The sequence below is a fragment of the Pinus tabuliformis genome, chromosome J (genome assembly GCF_031772625.1).
Source record: "Pinus tabuliformis cultivar Carrire ecotype Pingquan chromosome J, CPIR1, whole genome shotgun sequence".
Taxonomy (NCBI): domain Eukaryota; kingdom Viridiplantae; phylum Streptophyta; class Pinopsida; order Pinales; family Pinaceae; genus Pinus; species Pinus tabuliformis.
This window is the reverse complement of record NC_142295.1, coordinates 159,425,928-159,441,205: the sequence shown is the minus strand read 5'-3', so window position 1 is coordinate 159,441,205 and position 15,278 is coordinate 159,425,928. Positions and strand designations below refer to the sequence as shown.

The following is a 15,278-nucleotide window of genomic DNA, read 5'->3' as shown; positions in this document are numbered from 1 at the left end:
CTTTGCTTCCTTCCCATGACTTTCCCTTGGAAGGTTGTTTCCTGTTCACTATTAATTTCATATCTGAATTTTGAGGGCTTAGATTTCTTTGCCTCTCTTCCTCCTATATTAATATGTCTTCCAACTCATTAAAAGAGAGATCTTTCTCCCTTGCTACGAGACCTATAATGAACATTCAATATTCATATACCATTCCATTTAAAGTTATGGTTACAAGATTAGTGCTAGATACCAATTTTCCTATGTCTCCCAACTTATCATTCAAATCGTTAATTCTTGAAATAAAGTTACTATTGGTTTCATTTTCTTCCATCTTAATGGAGAAGGGCTTACCTTTTAAAGAGAGGACTCAATTTGTATTGTTAGACTCATACATGTCTTTAAGTGTTGTACATGTCTCATCTAAGGTCTTGCAATCACAAATATGGGGAATGATATTGTCCTTTATAGACATCCTTAACAAAATTTTCACCTTATTCCCGCTTCTCCCAATCTTGAATCGATGGATATTTTGCACCTGCAGCAACATCTCGCTTCCCTTCATCTCCATACAATATCGACCAAATATTGTAGGCTTCAATTAAAATTTGTAATTTAAATTTCCAATTTACATAATTGGAACCATCTAACTTATTTGCCTCATTTTAATAAGTTTTTGCAAGAGTCGTGTAGGCTGCGGTAGAGCAGTGCGACAACACAGGCACATGGTACAATGGGTAGACACTGTGCGGGTTGCAAAAACAAGTTGGACCGGGCTGAACAATCTGGTCAGGGCATGTTACGCTGAGACGAAATTTGGGGTTTCCAGAATTTGTATAGTGTGGGCATGGCAGCAAGTGTGTTGCACGACTGTGGCATAAATTTTGGTAAATTGGTGAAGTGTGCAGGCTGAGTTGTTGCCTACATGATTTTAGTGTAAAACTTGCATTTTGTACATATATTATTGGGCATACTTTACGGGATTTTCCCCTCCCATGTATGTATGGGTGTACTTGTATGATTATTGTGATTTTCGCTGCACATTGATAAAAGATAATTGAAGAAGATAAATTGTTAATCCACTGCATTATTGTGAACACTAGTTTGGAAAATTAACCAAGTGTTGGAGTTAGCGTAGTCCTGTACTCTAGTATTGGTGAAAATAAAAAGTACGTCATACTGCATCCACCTATGTGTGGTTCGAAGACTACCACCGAGATAGGGGAATAACAGATGGTATCAGAGCCCTCTTTCCATAGAGCTTTGTAGATTGAAGCTTGTGAAGTAGAGATATGACGACAGGGTTGTAGTTGGAATTGAAGTTCGGGCAATTAGGTGCGACATAGTTGTGCTTGGGCCAAGCTGAATGACAAGACATGGCAAGATGGGAAGAATGACATGGGAGGCTCTCGCTGACCTTATATAAATTGAGGCGTATGGAGGAGGAGAACCCACAGATTCAAGTTGAACTTGAACTCTTGGAGGGGAATGTTATTGCAGAACTTATTTGACTTAGATGGGAAATGGAGCAGGATGTAGTTGCAGATTGTGGGAAGAAGAAAAAGTCGTGATGTATGAGGAAGAGGATCTTGCAGATGTTTCAATGATGGAGGAATAACTTGAGGCACCATTGATTTCCCAAGTTGGACCAGGATCGTACATACTACAACAATTGATGGATGAAGGCACTCACATGGAGGAGCCTCATGATGAAGTAAGTATTGTTGTTAATTGTGTTTCATTGGAACTTTTGGAGGATGGGAAATATGCAGGGAAGGGAAAAAGGAGTTTTCCAATGCAATGGACAACCTTACAATGGATGACTATGATGAGACATTATGCATTGTTGCTAGGAACATGGATTTTTGTAGGACTTGTTGGGGAAATTTGTGACCTTATGGCAAAAGGTGAAAATTCCCGTGACAAGGGAGGAACATGATAATCTTTATGGAGGATGAGTCATTCTTAGCCATATGGAAAATTGGCTAAGTTCCCAACATGACTCATGGACAAATTAGAGAGTCGGCACACCATAGTTATGATGATATGATATTTTGGTGGACTTCTTCATGGCTGAGACCAAAAGGCAGTCTTGGTGGACCTTTAGTGAGGGAGGCAACGATGATGGAAGGAACCTATGATATTATATAATGTGATGTGATGTTTAAGTGACTGAGGGCACTAAACCATGTTGAGGACGAGGATGACATGACCATAGTTGTGATGATTCCACTCAGATAGACAACATGGGCAACTAGAGTCATGGACATCAACTTGGATAGATGGAGCATGGAAGACTTCTAGAAGGGACATTATGCAGGAGCACTTACAGAGATGTCACTTATGGGAATCCAAGGATAAGTGCCAAAGTAGGGATTTTGTCTAGATGGACTTTCTGAGGCTACGTGGAGACATTTTACAGATGAGCCAATGGGGATGTTGTGCACATTTGTAGAACAAGACCATGGTTCTTTTATGAGCAGCCTATGAGAATATTCATATCACAAGGAGTGCAGAGGCATCTTGTAGTGGAACTTGAGATCGAGACAAGTATTCTTGTCGAATATGTTGGATGGGGATGGTTCATGGGAGCTCATGGTGACTTGAGAGACTTGTAGATGATGGAGACTTCATGCTATAGTTGTCTTGGAGTATCTAGTTCATTGAGGAGCTGAGGTCAGAGTTGTACCTAACTATGATGCAGTATGGGATGCGTACTTTTGGCCACATTTATGGGGTGTCTTCATGAGGAGTGACTTGATGGATATGATAGAGACGAGACAATTTAGAGTCGATGTGGTTGTAGTGACGATTATGCCTTGGTGGTAACACTTCAACATGGGTTGAGATTATGAGACTTAACCACTTTTGATGGACATGGTGGCTGATTGGTTTATGACCATGGGAAGCACATGGATGAGATGATGAGGTAGGTATAGACTTGTCCCTTTGACAGATCTGATGGATGGCATATTGCAGATGAGATGGAGGTTTATTCATGGACCTGGATATGGCACATTGAGACTTGGATCGATCAGAGGAGCTCTTCATGTATTTGAGGAGAGGAGCCTCTCACACATGAATAACAATGCTTGGATAGATGCGATCGATTTATATAAAACACATTGACACCAAGATCATGCAAAACATGTTGCAGATGAGATAGAGACTACTTCATGGACCTGGGCATGGCTTACTTTACACTTTGATAGAGATGGGATGGATTAGTGATCAAGTTGATGTTGTGATGGGATGCAGGAGAAGCGGCTCATAATGGCATGAGGAGGTTCATTCTCATGGTTTGAGTGTGATAGTTGAATTGGCCATCCGACTAGTTCGAGTCATGGGGGACGCAAGTGGATTGAGAAATGTTTGAGTTGAGTTGCAGTATCATGGCATTACTTCACATGATGATGATACATGATGATTCGATCTAATGTATGTTACAGTGATAACATGTATCTTGTGTTGGAGAGACCAACCTTCTAGTGTGGTGTAGCATGTGGAGATTGAGACGAATGTGGTTGATGATCATGGATTGGGGATACTTTCCAATGCATGGAGTCAAGAGACTTGATGGAGGTTTATAATATGGAGAGGAGAGTTGGGTAGCATTGACATTGGATGTTGGAGCTAGAGAAACTTTGTGATGTTTGATGATGATGGTGTTGTCAAGGATGGCAACCTTGTTTAGAGTGGGGGAGGATGTCAGGATTCCGAGTCAGAAGCACCTGAAAGAGTTAAAAAATTGAACCTGTAGTATAATCCCACCTTGATGTGTGATGGGCACCCGTGCTTAATTAAAGGGGATTTAGGTAAGCACTCAGTTATGTGCGATGACTTGGTATGAGGTTCGGTTAAGTGCAATGGGTGGATGCACTTATAGCGGGCACGCTTGTGTTGGGAAAGCGCCTCTCCATTATGATGGGCAACAGGTGGGTGAAGTGCGACGGGCAACCGAGGAGGCATGTCGTAGGGCAACCAGCGAGTAGTGCGATGGGCGAGTCATTTGGATGTGCGACGATGATGACAGGTGGGAAAAATGACTAAGTATTATAGCTGACCCGTGGGTGCGACAATGCACATGAGGAGAACCGCCATGTTATATTTGGAGTTGGGTCGATATGTTATAATAGGCAGGTCGACGTGTAGAGGTGAGTTGGACCGACCATGGAGGAGGCCACCCGACATGACACTTGGAGGTGCCAGGGCCGAGTGGCATTCATATAAATGGAGGATGAGCGAGATTCATGTGGAAAAATCAAACCATCAGTTGGAGTCTAAAATATATATTGTAGAGATATATATGAAGAACGATGAGCGAGGGAGATATGAAAAAACACAGGGCAAAGGCCGAGCATACATGGTTGGGTTGCAGTAGGCAGAACTGGGTCAAAGGAAAAGTGAATTTAGGCATGGTTGGGTCAGTTGGGTCGCAGGCCACACGCCATGTAGGGTCATACATCGACACTAACACACAAGTTTGTTGTATGACTTATGAACGTGCAACAGTTCGGTGGTTCGAGCGGAAAGGTAGATTCAGGCAAACAAGTTGAGACTTGGACATAGTGAAATGGGTCAAAGTTTGGTGGAGTATTGGGTCATGCAGGCTATGCTAGAGCAGTGTGGCAGCACAGGCACACAATGTGACAGGTAGATAACGTGCGGGCTACGGACATGATTTGGGATGATCTGAATAGCCCGGCCAAGGCATGTTATGCTGAGATAAAATTTGGGGTTTCTAGCATTTGTGTAGTGCGGGCATGGTAGAAAGTGTCTTGCACGACTGTTGCACGAATTTTGGTTAAGTGTGCAGGATATGTCCGATAGTTGCACGAATTATGTAAATTTCTATTTTGTAAAATATTGAAGATTTTATATAATAATTGGGCAGACTTTACGGGATTTGCCCCTCCCAAGTATAAGTGTATTAGACTTGTATGGTTATTATGATTTCCACTGCATAATGATGATGAAATATAATTGAAGTAAATGTTATTTCGTTTCATTGTTAACACTTGATTGAAAAAATTGAGTAAGTGTTGAAGTTAGGCGTAGTCCATACACTCTAGTATTGGTGAAAATAAAAAATGTAGTGATGTCACACCTGCTATACATTGGTTGAAAGACTATCACAGGTATAGGGCCATTACATGTAGGGATGCACGAAGTCATTCACAGGTTCTGGTTTTGAGGTTAGGTTGGTCGTACGAGATGAAGGGTTGCACAAACTAAGATGTTTCTATATGTTGTCTTGGAAGGATATATGAGTAGTGGTAGTGAACCTTCATTGAAAATAAATATCCTACTAATCAGTGTTAAATTAGTGGGGCTCTATATGCCCACTAAAGCTAGTTATCCAACGGTGGGCATATACAACCGTCACTCATTGGCTAGCTATATATTTGTTTCCGTGAACATTTCAGGTATGGCCAAACCGGTTGATGTATGTAATTGTGAAGTTTGTATTTGAATCAAAGTTTTGGAAGTTAATTCCAGTAAGGGGGATTTTGTTTGGGAGTTCCTCATCCCTTTGTATATTGTTGTTGCACTTGTACATATATGTTTATGTTCATGTTCTTAAATTATGAAGTTTATTGTTGAATTGAATGTTTATGTTGAACAATTGTTAATGAAAATTATGGCGAATGAAGTCAAATTGTAAGAAGAAAATATTTTTGAAGGGCTACTGGATTGAATTTGGATAAAGTATTGATTATCAAGTTCACATAAAGCGTGGATAAGATACAAACATAGTTTGGATACTAGTAAGTCTAAATTTGTCAAGAAATTAGGAATAAAACATGTCAATGTTGTATCTCATGGGAACATTAGAGTCACAAGTGTGCCATAGGGCATGATAATAAGGAATATATATACTTATTAAAAAATTAAAAAAATTAAAAATTTCAACTATGATGTTTAACAATAATTTTTTATTTTCGGAAATTAAATTTAAAAATAAATAGATAATAAGGAGGTGATAATACAAAAGATTAAATTATAAGACAAGAAAAATAATAACTTTAAATTAAAGAACAAGATCAATTTTATTTATTATTAAAATTAAAATTTAATACTCTATGGAATGTAGGGATTACATCTGAAAGAAAGAGTTAAATTTTAATTTGGAGATTTTATTTTCGTTTTTTGATATGGATAATATAAAATACACTTTTTTTTTTTCATATGAAAATGATAAATAATTTATAAAATTATGCATACCTCACACATCCTACTTTATGTAAATCTCAAATAAATTATCTTAAAATATAGATAAGACAACATATTAGAAAGACAACATAAGACAATATGACAACATCACATAACATAAGAAATTAGTGGATATTAAAAAAACATAAAAAAAAAAAATTGTCATTATTCCCAACCATTAGTTGCAACCATTTCAAGGAGAATCAACTCCCCACAGACGACATGATTTCTTTTTCTTCGGAGAAACATTGGAATCAATGCCTTCTGAGCTAAATTGAACACTTCATGAGATGATATTTTCTAATATCGAGACCCGAGCACTCAGAGAGAAGACCTCCTTGTGCATATCATTCACGGAATGCTCCATATTTCTTTAGTGAAGAAGAAACATGGCTGCCAAGAGACGATGAAAAGATGGGCATCATTATTTTTCCATATCATCTTCTCACTGCCTACCTTCCAACAAATCTTTGGTCGAATCCAAAATCCTATCAAGTAACAAACCATCATTATCATTTTCCAAAATAAATGGACGGTCCGCCATGTCCAAAGAGAGCCACTGAATACAAGTAGATAACAAACCAACCAAGTTGAAATGTTCTCTAAAACCAATAAAGAGCATCATCTCATGGAAGTTGTAGGAAGGCTGAGAAACCTTTAAATAAGCCATGCTAGAATTCTACCATGAGTCAGATTGAAGCATAATATCCATAGGTAGACCAAAATCTTGAGGAGGACATTGAGAATAATAATTATGGGAGTTTCAGGATGGTAGCATTATATCTAACTCTCTGCACAATGATATATCATCACAGAAGAGTTATGAATGTTAGCCATTTCTTATGATGAGTGTGCCATGAGGGACTTTTTTTTTTAATTCGTGGCTAAAAATTTAGACGTTTCAAGACCACATCACCCTTCAATCTCTTTAATCAGATCTAGGGCAGGGAAGATGACATCGAACATACATATGGATGGTCTTCAAGCATCTTGGGATTCTAAACATAATTAGGGGATAGGATATCGTTAATTATACCATGATTTATCTCTATTTTTCCTTGTCCAAGGAGGATCATTTTTTTGCCAACATGTTCGCCACAAAATTTAAGTGCCTATACATATGAAAATGCTTTGGTCACTCGAATTGAGAGGTGATTAGGGAAATCATTTGTAGAATGGCAGGGTCACCTTAGCACAAATATTTTCTCACCTTAATAAATTATCAGATAACAAGAATTGAATCGCCAAAAGCCAATAAACTATAGATTTTATTTGCGAAAGCTAGTTCGAGACCTTTCCACAAAGCAAGGAACTCAACTTGATTGTTGTCATAGTACCAAGACCCTAAGAAAATTGAAAAGGTATTTTTCCATCAAGGCTAAATAAATCTCCTCTCTCTTGTCTATGCCACATTTCCTATCAAGGATCCATCAAATAACAGGGAATATTGATTTCTAATCATTCTCCACTAATTAAAGTTTGGATGATTGAACAAAGGCTAGGGACCTTATTGCAAGGTGAACGAAGCATATATTTACTTGAGAGATGGATTTGTCTATTTACCTGAATCCAGTCGTGCTCCATTAAATTTACATTTGAAATCTTTTTAACATTAACTCCCTTGGAGGAAATAGTTTTGAAGAGCATGGTTGATTCTTTGGGAAAAATTGTCTGGGGATTAAGATACTCATTATTTAATATGGATTTATTCCTCACGATCCATATAGACAACCATAGAAACTTACGGAGGACTTCCCAACATCTAATTGGTAGATAGGAGGCCTTCTGATCCCATGGATATTTTTATTTCCATAATTTCAACATTTCCACCCATGATCTACGAATATTTTCAATATAATACATGAGAGGAAACACTACACGCCAAGATTCTAAAGAGAAGGGACAAGACCACAATAGATTAGATATATTTTCCTATGATTTGAAACAGAGGATACAGTGTGAGAAACCATGAATATTCCTTTTCTTAATATTCTCAACAATAAGGATTTTTTTGATGGACGAGAGTTGAGTAGAACTTATTAACTTTTGGAATGTCATCCTTCCTCCAAGTTTTTTACCACACACTACATGGAGGCAGGTGGGGGAAGTTATTTAACCAAATGTGAGTATCCCAATTTTGCTATGTATTTAAGTTTGGGACTTAATTTCCAAGTTCATAGATCCTACAAAGATAAGGAAATAAGGGATAAACCTTTTAATATAACAATTAAACACTGCTACTGGGGCCTAAGGTGAATTGGAAGATTTCGTATTAACCAACCTTTCCATTGACCTCGATCATCCCAAAGTGAGATATCTCTTAATTTGGAATATCCATTATGTTGCATCCAGATGACCAATTCTCTAATTTTGCGCATCATCCCAGAGGGACATTAGAAGAAAAATTTTCTTTCTAAATATTAATGTGAGCACTATTCCAAGAGTTCCAACTAATATGGTCGACGATTAGAGGGGTTGCCTCTATACACAACTTCAAGAATTTTGATCTAATACCAGACTAGTTAATTGACTTAGCATTGAGTAAGTGATTTTTGTTGAAATACTTTCTCATGAAAGGCATTTTCCACCATTCCTTCAAGTTTGATATGAGTCAACCATATGTTTTTTTCTCCAAGGAAAATATTTATATATAAAGGATATTTCATAGTTAGACCATCATTTTCCTTTGGAAGGCAAATGGTGTTCAAGTGCACTAGGTGAATTTTTTTTTTCATTGTTCTTCCCACCATGCCAAGGAAATTTACAAATAAGGAAGCTCATTTGATTAAGCACAAATTTTGGAGCCATGAGACCGAAGTAAAGATAAAGGGGTGGAGAGTATAAGACCAATTTCACCAAGATGACTCTACGAGCTAAAGATAGTCATTGTGCTCCCTAACAAAAAAAAATGAATTTATTTAAGATTTGACCAACTTTTAGAATTAGAAGCACACGAGGAGATTTGGATTCCAAGGTATTTAAAAATTTGACATTCATATTCCAATGGTAATTCCAGTATCTTGGAGATCTCCATAAGATTCGCAACATGATTATTCCATCTAAAGATCATTGGCTAGGCCCTTAGATATACCCAAATATCGATCGAGGGCCTATTTAGAACTCATTGTAATTTTCTTTGATACACTTCCCAAAAGAAGTGTGTCATCAAAAAACTTCGAGTGATTGAATTCCTTAATGTTCCTTGCCATTGTTAGTCCTTTTAATCTACCCTCAACCTTGGCCTACTCCAAATTCCCACTAAGGCTTTCTACAACAAGAATGTATAAAAGCTGGGAGAGAGGTAAAAATTGCCTCAAACCCCTTGAGGCCAAAAAGAAATTACAGGGTCGATTGTTAATCAATGGAACGATTCATGGATTATCAATACAAGATTTTATCGAGTTGATGAACTCCCAAAAGAACCCCAAAATTTCCATAATAGAGTACAAAACGTAATGAAAAACAATATCAACATTATTCTCCATTTCAAGTTTAATCACCATATATGGATTGTCGCTTTGCTTGTTGGAATGGATACCCTCTTAAACAAGGATCACATTCTCTAGATTTTTTTTTGTTTCATAAAACCACCTTGGTTTTTCAAGATTGTTGCAGTAATAATCTTACTTACTTTGGAGATCATTAATTTATTCAATATATTGTAGGATGAGTTGCATAAGGAGAGAGGCTGAAAGTGAGAGAACAAGGTAGGTTTTGACTCTTTTGGAATTAGAGCGAGGAAGGAAGAGTTGGTATTTCCTCCCATCTTCCCTTTCAATCTAGATGAGTTCAACATTCTTCGAAGGTCCTTTTTTATTAAGTCCTAGAAATATTTGTAGAAGTTGATGGAAAATTGTCCGAACCAGGGGATGTATCTGGATCTAAGGACCTAATGGCCTCGATCACCTTCACGTCCTCAATTGTCTTGATGATATAGGAGTTATCTGATTATGAGAAAATCAAAGGAACAAAAGAGTAAAGGATTGCACCTCTCCTAATCTCTACTGTATCTATTACTAAAAATATTATGTGTAGGTTAAATCCATACAATCAGCCTAATAATTATTAATAATTGAACAAAAAAATTGGAAACCTTATTCCAAAATCGACATACCTACCAGAGTATTTATATGGAGGAAATTCAATATGAGAATTTACTCTTTCATCTCCTAGAAAAACATTGACTAACTATTAGAAGTTTTGGAGATTTTTGCCAAAATCCACCAAAACAACTTTTAGTCAAATTCATGGGTCTTCCACTAGAGGCAGACTATGACTCGTTCCTGAATACAATGAAACATTTTTACAATGAAACCATTATTTATGTTAATAAGATAATTGGTCTAGTTGTCCAAAATATTAGAATGAGTTTCTCTAAAGACAACAAAAATATATTATTACCAATGCAACCTTATAAATTAAATCACTAGAAAATGTGGATAGCCATCAGAACACTTACCTCATAATACATTTCCCATTACCAAAAAAACACATAAAATTTAAATAATTATAACTTTAAATCAGATATTCATAAAAAATACCTCATAATACATCTCATATTACCAAAATAATAAAAAATAAAAAAATAAAAAATGGTAAAAAATAACTAACTTATAATTTTAATTTAGTTAGACCTTCCCGGAAACTCAATTGACAATAGTTATGAAAAAGAATTATTATGCACCACAATGTTCAAATGCTTTGAGTTTACCTATATAGACAGATGTATTTTGAAATAGGGCTTCCAAATTTCCAATTTAATTATAGATTATTCTTAATAGTATTCACAAATCAAAGGTTGAAATTTATTTCCAAAGTAGTTACGCCCTTCTTCCCTTTTAATTAAATTGATTAATTAAAATGGGGTCAATATTCATGGTTAAGAACGTTGTTACATGTTTTTTTAACTGTGTATATGATTAATTTATACATTAATTGTTTTTGTCTTTAACAATAATAATATTTTTTTAAATAAAGCTTAATATACTTGTTTTAGTGGGGTGAATTTTCATGGTTAATAATCTTGTTATATGTTTGTTTAAACATGTATATATTTAATTTATATAATAATGATTTTTATCATTATCATTAACATTACTTTTTAAACTAAAGTATAATTTAAATTTTTTAAGCAACATTTATTATGGATCTATACTTTTAGGTGTTTACCATTCATTTAGTTTATATTGCTACCGTAGTTATTAATTGTTAAAAAAAGTAATATATCAGTTAAACATATATACATCTCAAGAAAAACATGTAACAAGATTCACCCCATTTTACCATGAAAATTCCTAATTTGTAAATAGAATTTGTTACAATATTATGATTTACTAATATTATATACCCAAAAAACCATAACTCATATTTATATTCAATTATTAATTAATCAATTTGATGGAAAAGGCATAACTACTTTGGAGATAAATATCAACCTATGATTTCTGAATACCACTGAGAATATCCTAGAATATTCTATGGATATTAAATCCCTACAATCCACCTAACAATTACCCATAATTAAGTTTAAATTATATAAGCCTTATTCAAAAAGGACATGTTGTATAAGTAATGTGTATATCTATTTCGTAATAATACTTCTAGAATTTTAACTTAATTATTGATAATTATTAAGTGGATGGAAGAGATTTAATCTGTACTAAATATGTTGAGATATTCTTAGTAGGACTCACAAATCAAGGTTGAATATTTATCTCCATGTTAGTTATTCCATTTAAATTAATTTATCTCAAATTAATTAATTAAAGAAATTGTATTCTAGCAAAAACTATTTATGAGTATAGGATTTCCTTCGTAAAGTGGGAGTGAATCCCCATGGTTAAGACTATCATAAATGATTTTTAAAATGTGTATATGTTTAATCTGTACATTAATAATTACGTCGTAAGGCGTTTCCCTCTGAAATGAACTTCCCTAAAAGCCACTTGTCATTCCTGTGTGCCGTTAGATTATGTGTTAGACAATTAGAAGTTTGTTAATCGTTCGATCAAGGGAAGGTAGTTGAGCGGTTGCAACTATTCACGAACCCTCGCCTGAATGTTGCTAGATCAGATCCTGAAAGATTTGTCTGTACCCTTTTCGTCTTCTCCGCTCTTGCTTCTCGTGTTGCCTGACATACCTCTGAAATGGGCTCCATCGAATCTCTGGGGCAAATTTTATCCATGGCTTTCCTGAATGTTTAGCTGTTTCCTTCTGTTCAAATCCTCTAGTTTTAGGCCCCTTTACCCCAGTTCCATTCTGGATTACCCTCTGAGATAAAAAAAAAAAAATATATATATATATATATCTGCCTGAACTGGATCATAGCTTCTGCTAGGGATTTGGGATTTTGAAGGTTGCCCAATCCACGGTCTGTGGAAATAAATGGCATCTGCGCTGATTAGCGATCTCTGTGTTCTGAATTTGCATGGATTTTCGCAGGATAAGAAGAAGAGGCAACAGGGGTTGCGGTCAGGGTTTGTGCATTATGTGAACTTGCATTAGGATAAAGGTCGAATTGTACTGCAGAGTAGAAGGATAAAATGCAATTCCAACGTCGAGGAGGCTGATGCCATTGTTGAGGTAGAGAAAGCGGAAGATCCTTTTAAATCCCTGAGTCAAGTGTTTGCAGTGTTGGGAACTCAGTGGGGTGACAAAGGAAAGGGAAATCTCGTTGACATTTTAGCACAGCGCTATGATATTGTGGCCCATTGTCAGGTACTCACCCATCCTCCATTTTTTTTTCATTGTCGTTAAATCCATCTTAACTGGTAAGTATATTTACCAATTATAATACATCTTTATCACAGGGAGGGCAAATGCAGGTCACACCATATACAATAGCGATGGAAAGAAATTTTCTCTTCACCTTGTCCCTTCTGGAATAGTGAATGAGAAAGCCCTATGTGTTATTGGGAATGGAGTCGTTGTGCATCTTCTAGGACTATTTGAAGAGATAGAAGGGCTTGAGTCTAATGGAGTTTCTTGCAAAGGAAGACTGTTGATTTCTGACCGTGCTCATTAACTATTTGATTTCCATCAAACTATTGATGGAATGAGAGAAGCAGAACTTGCAGGGTCGTTAATTGGAATGACAAAAAGAGGGATTGGTCCTTGTTATGCAAGCAAGGCAATCCGGAATGGTATTCGGGTAAGTGATTTGAGGCACATGGATACATTTCCTGAGAAGTTGGATATTCTTTTGCATGATGCCGCATCCCATTTTAAAGGCTTTGAGTATCGTAAAAGCATGTTACAAACTGAAGTGGAGCATTACAAGAGATATTCTAAGCGAATAGAACCTTATATTGCTGACACTGTTCATTTTATGAATGATGCATTCTCAAGCGGGAAGAAGATTTTGGTTGAAGGCGGCCAGGCGACCATGTTAGATGTCAATTTTGGAACTTATCCATTTGTCACTTCTTCTAATCCATCTGCCGGTGGAATCTGTACTGGACTTGGTATTTCTCCAAGACATATTGGTGATATGATTGGTGTGGTATGTGAGATGATTTTTTATTAACATGCATATGCAAATTCATGCAGGTTAAAGTTCTAATGAAAATTGGATGCATCAAGAAAGTTTTAAAAATTTACTGATGACTAACCACGGTTTTGATCTGCAGGCTAAAGCATACACAACAAGAGTGGGTTCAGTTCCTTACCCGACAGAACTCTTGGATGAAGCGGGTGAAGATCTTCGATCAGCTGGACATGAATATGGCACCACAACTGGCCGACCTCATCGTTGTGGTTGGCTAGATCTGGTTGCACTTAAATATTCTTATCAAATCAATGGTTTCTCAGCACTTAATCTGACAAAACTTGACGTACTTTCTGGGTTATCTCGAATTACGCTTGGGATAGCCTATAAAGGGCCTGATGGAAATGTGTTGAAATCTTTTCTTGCGGACCTTAACCTTCTTCAAAAAGTAGAGGTACTTTCCTTTCAATTCAGAGCCATGGATCTCAATTACTTAACGGGCAACTTAAAATAGTATGCTTCTATAATTATTATGTATGAGTATTGCAAGTATCACGAGAAACATTTTGTGATGCATAAAAGTTGAAAAAGGGGAACGTCAGGCATAATAAGTGAAAAAATACTGTAACTAGATGTCAGGCCGGCATCTACAAGCCTGTGTTTTGATCTTTAGATTATACGAATACATATATGGTTCAAATCCATAATCAGTAGAATAGTACCATGGAGGCAACAGTTACATTAATGTCAACCTATCTGATGTTGTCTGCTTAAGCTTCACATCCTTGTGAGGTTTAATCAGACAACTTCATTTACGATGATCATTATATCGAGTGCTATGCTGCAATCACTACCTTTAAAAAACCAGAAATCCACTATTTTAGTACTCTACATTGTATATGTATGAATTATTTTGCTAAAACTTATAGAAAGCTTGTTTGCACTGAGGCTTTGGCCCCATAATTTTCGCCTCTTGAACCTTTGACCCTCAATTTGTTCTTGACAACACATTTTTGCATTCTTTTGACTAATAAATTGCATGGATCTAACTGTTAAATTTATTTTATTTGGTCATTTGTGTTAGACCTGCTACCAATTTGAGTCTCTCTCGGTATATACTTTTATTTGTATCTTTGTAGATAATATTCTACATAGGTCATATTCCTTTTTCCTTACAGTTTGTTTCTAACATTATGTCATGTCATGGTTATTTGAAATCTTGTTTCCTTGAGAAAGTTTCTCATTTCAAACTCAAATTTTGATAAAAGCATTTTTCTCTTCTCTGGTACCCAATTCTAATATAACTTGGTCACATGTAGGTTATTTATGAAGATCTGCCTGGATGGCAGGCTGATATATCTAAAGTGAGAAGCTATCAAGACTTACCATCTGCTGCTAGCCTCTATGTGGAAAGGATCGAGAATTTTCTTGGAATACCAATCGATTATATTGGTGTTGGTCCAGGCCGTGATGCTTTAATAGTGAAGTAATAGGATCAACAGATTTTAAAGTCATCCCATGGAGTTTGTTGTCCAAGAAGCATGTCAAAAACATGCATGGGAACTTTTAATGGCCTAACATTCCTTATGTCATTTTTGGC

General features: G+C 36.2%; 1 protein-coding gene across 1 annotated transcript; it reads left to right on the top strand.

Moving 5' to 3' along the window:
• The first annotated feature begins 13,199 nt into the window (after positions 1-13,199).
• On the top strand, positions 13,200-15,214 carry LOC149226154 (adenylosuccinate synthetase 2, chloroplastic-like). The gene is made up of 3 exons (XM_089375225.1): positions 13,200-13,693; positions 13,821-14,132; positions 14,998-15,214. The coding sequence occupies exons 1-3, from the start codon at positions 13,247-13,249 to the stop codon at positions 15,166-15,168; spliced, it is 930 nt and encodes a 309-aa protein (XP_089231351.1). The 5' UTR covers positions 13,200-13,246; the 3' UTR covers positions 15,169-15,214.
• The last annotated feature ends 64 nt before the right edge of the window (positions 15,215-15,278 follow it).

Excerpts from the sequence above, each read along its gene's own strand:
- LOC149226154 (XM_089375225.1), top strand. The coding sequence starts at position 13,247 with ATGAGAGAAGCAGAACTTGCAGGGTCGTTAATTGGAATGACAAAAAGA. Across the intron at positions 13,694-13,820 it reads TTGGTGATATGATTGGTGTG|GCTAAAGCATACACAACAAG; the intron begins GTATGTGAGATG and ends TTTGATCTGCAG. Across the intron at positions 14,133-14,997 it reads ACCTTCTTCAAAAAGTAGAG|GTTATTTATGAAGATCTGCC; the intron begins GTACTTTCCTTT and ends GGTCACATGTAG.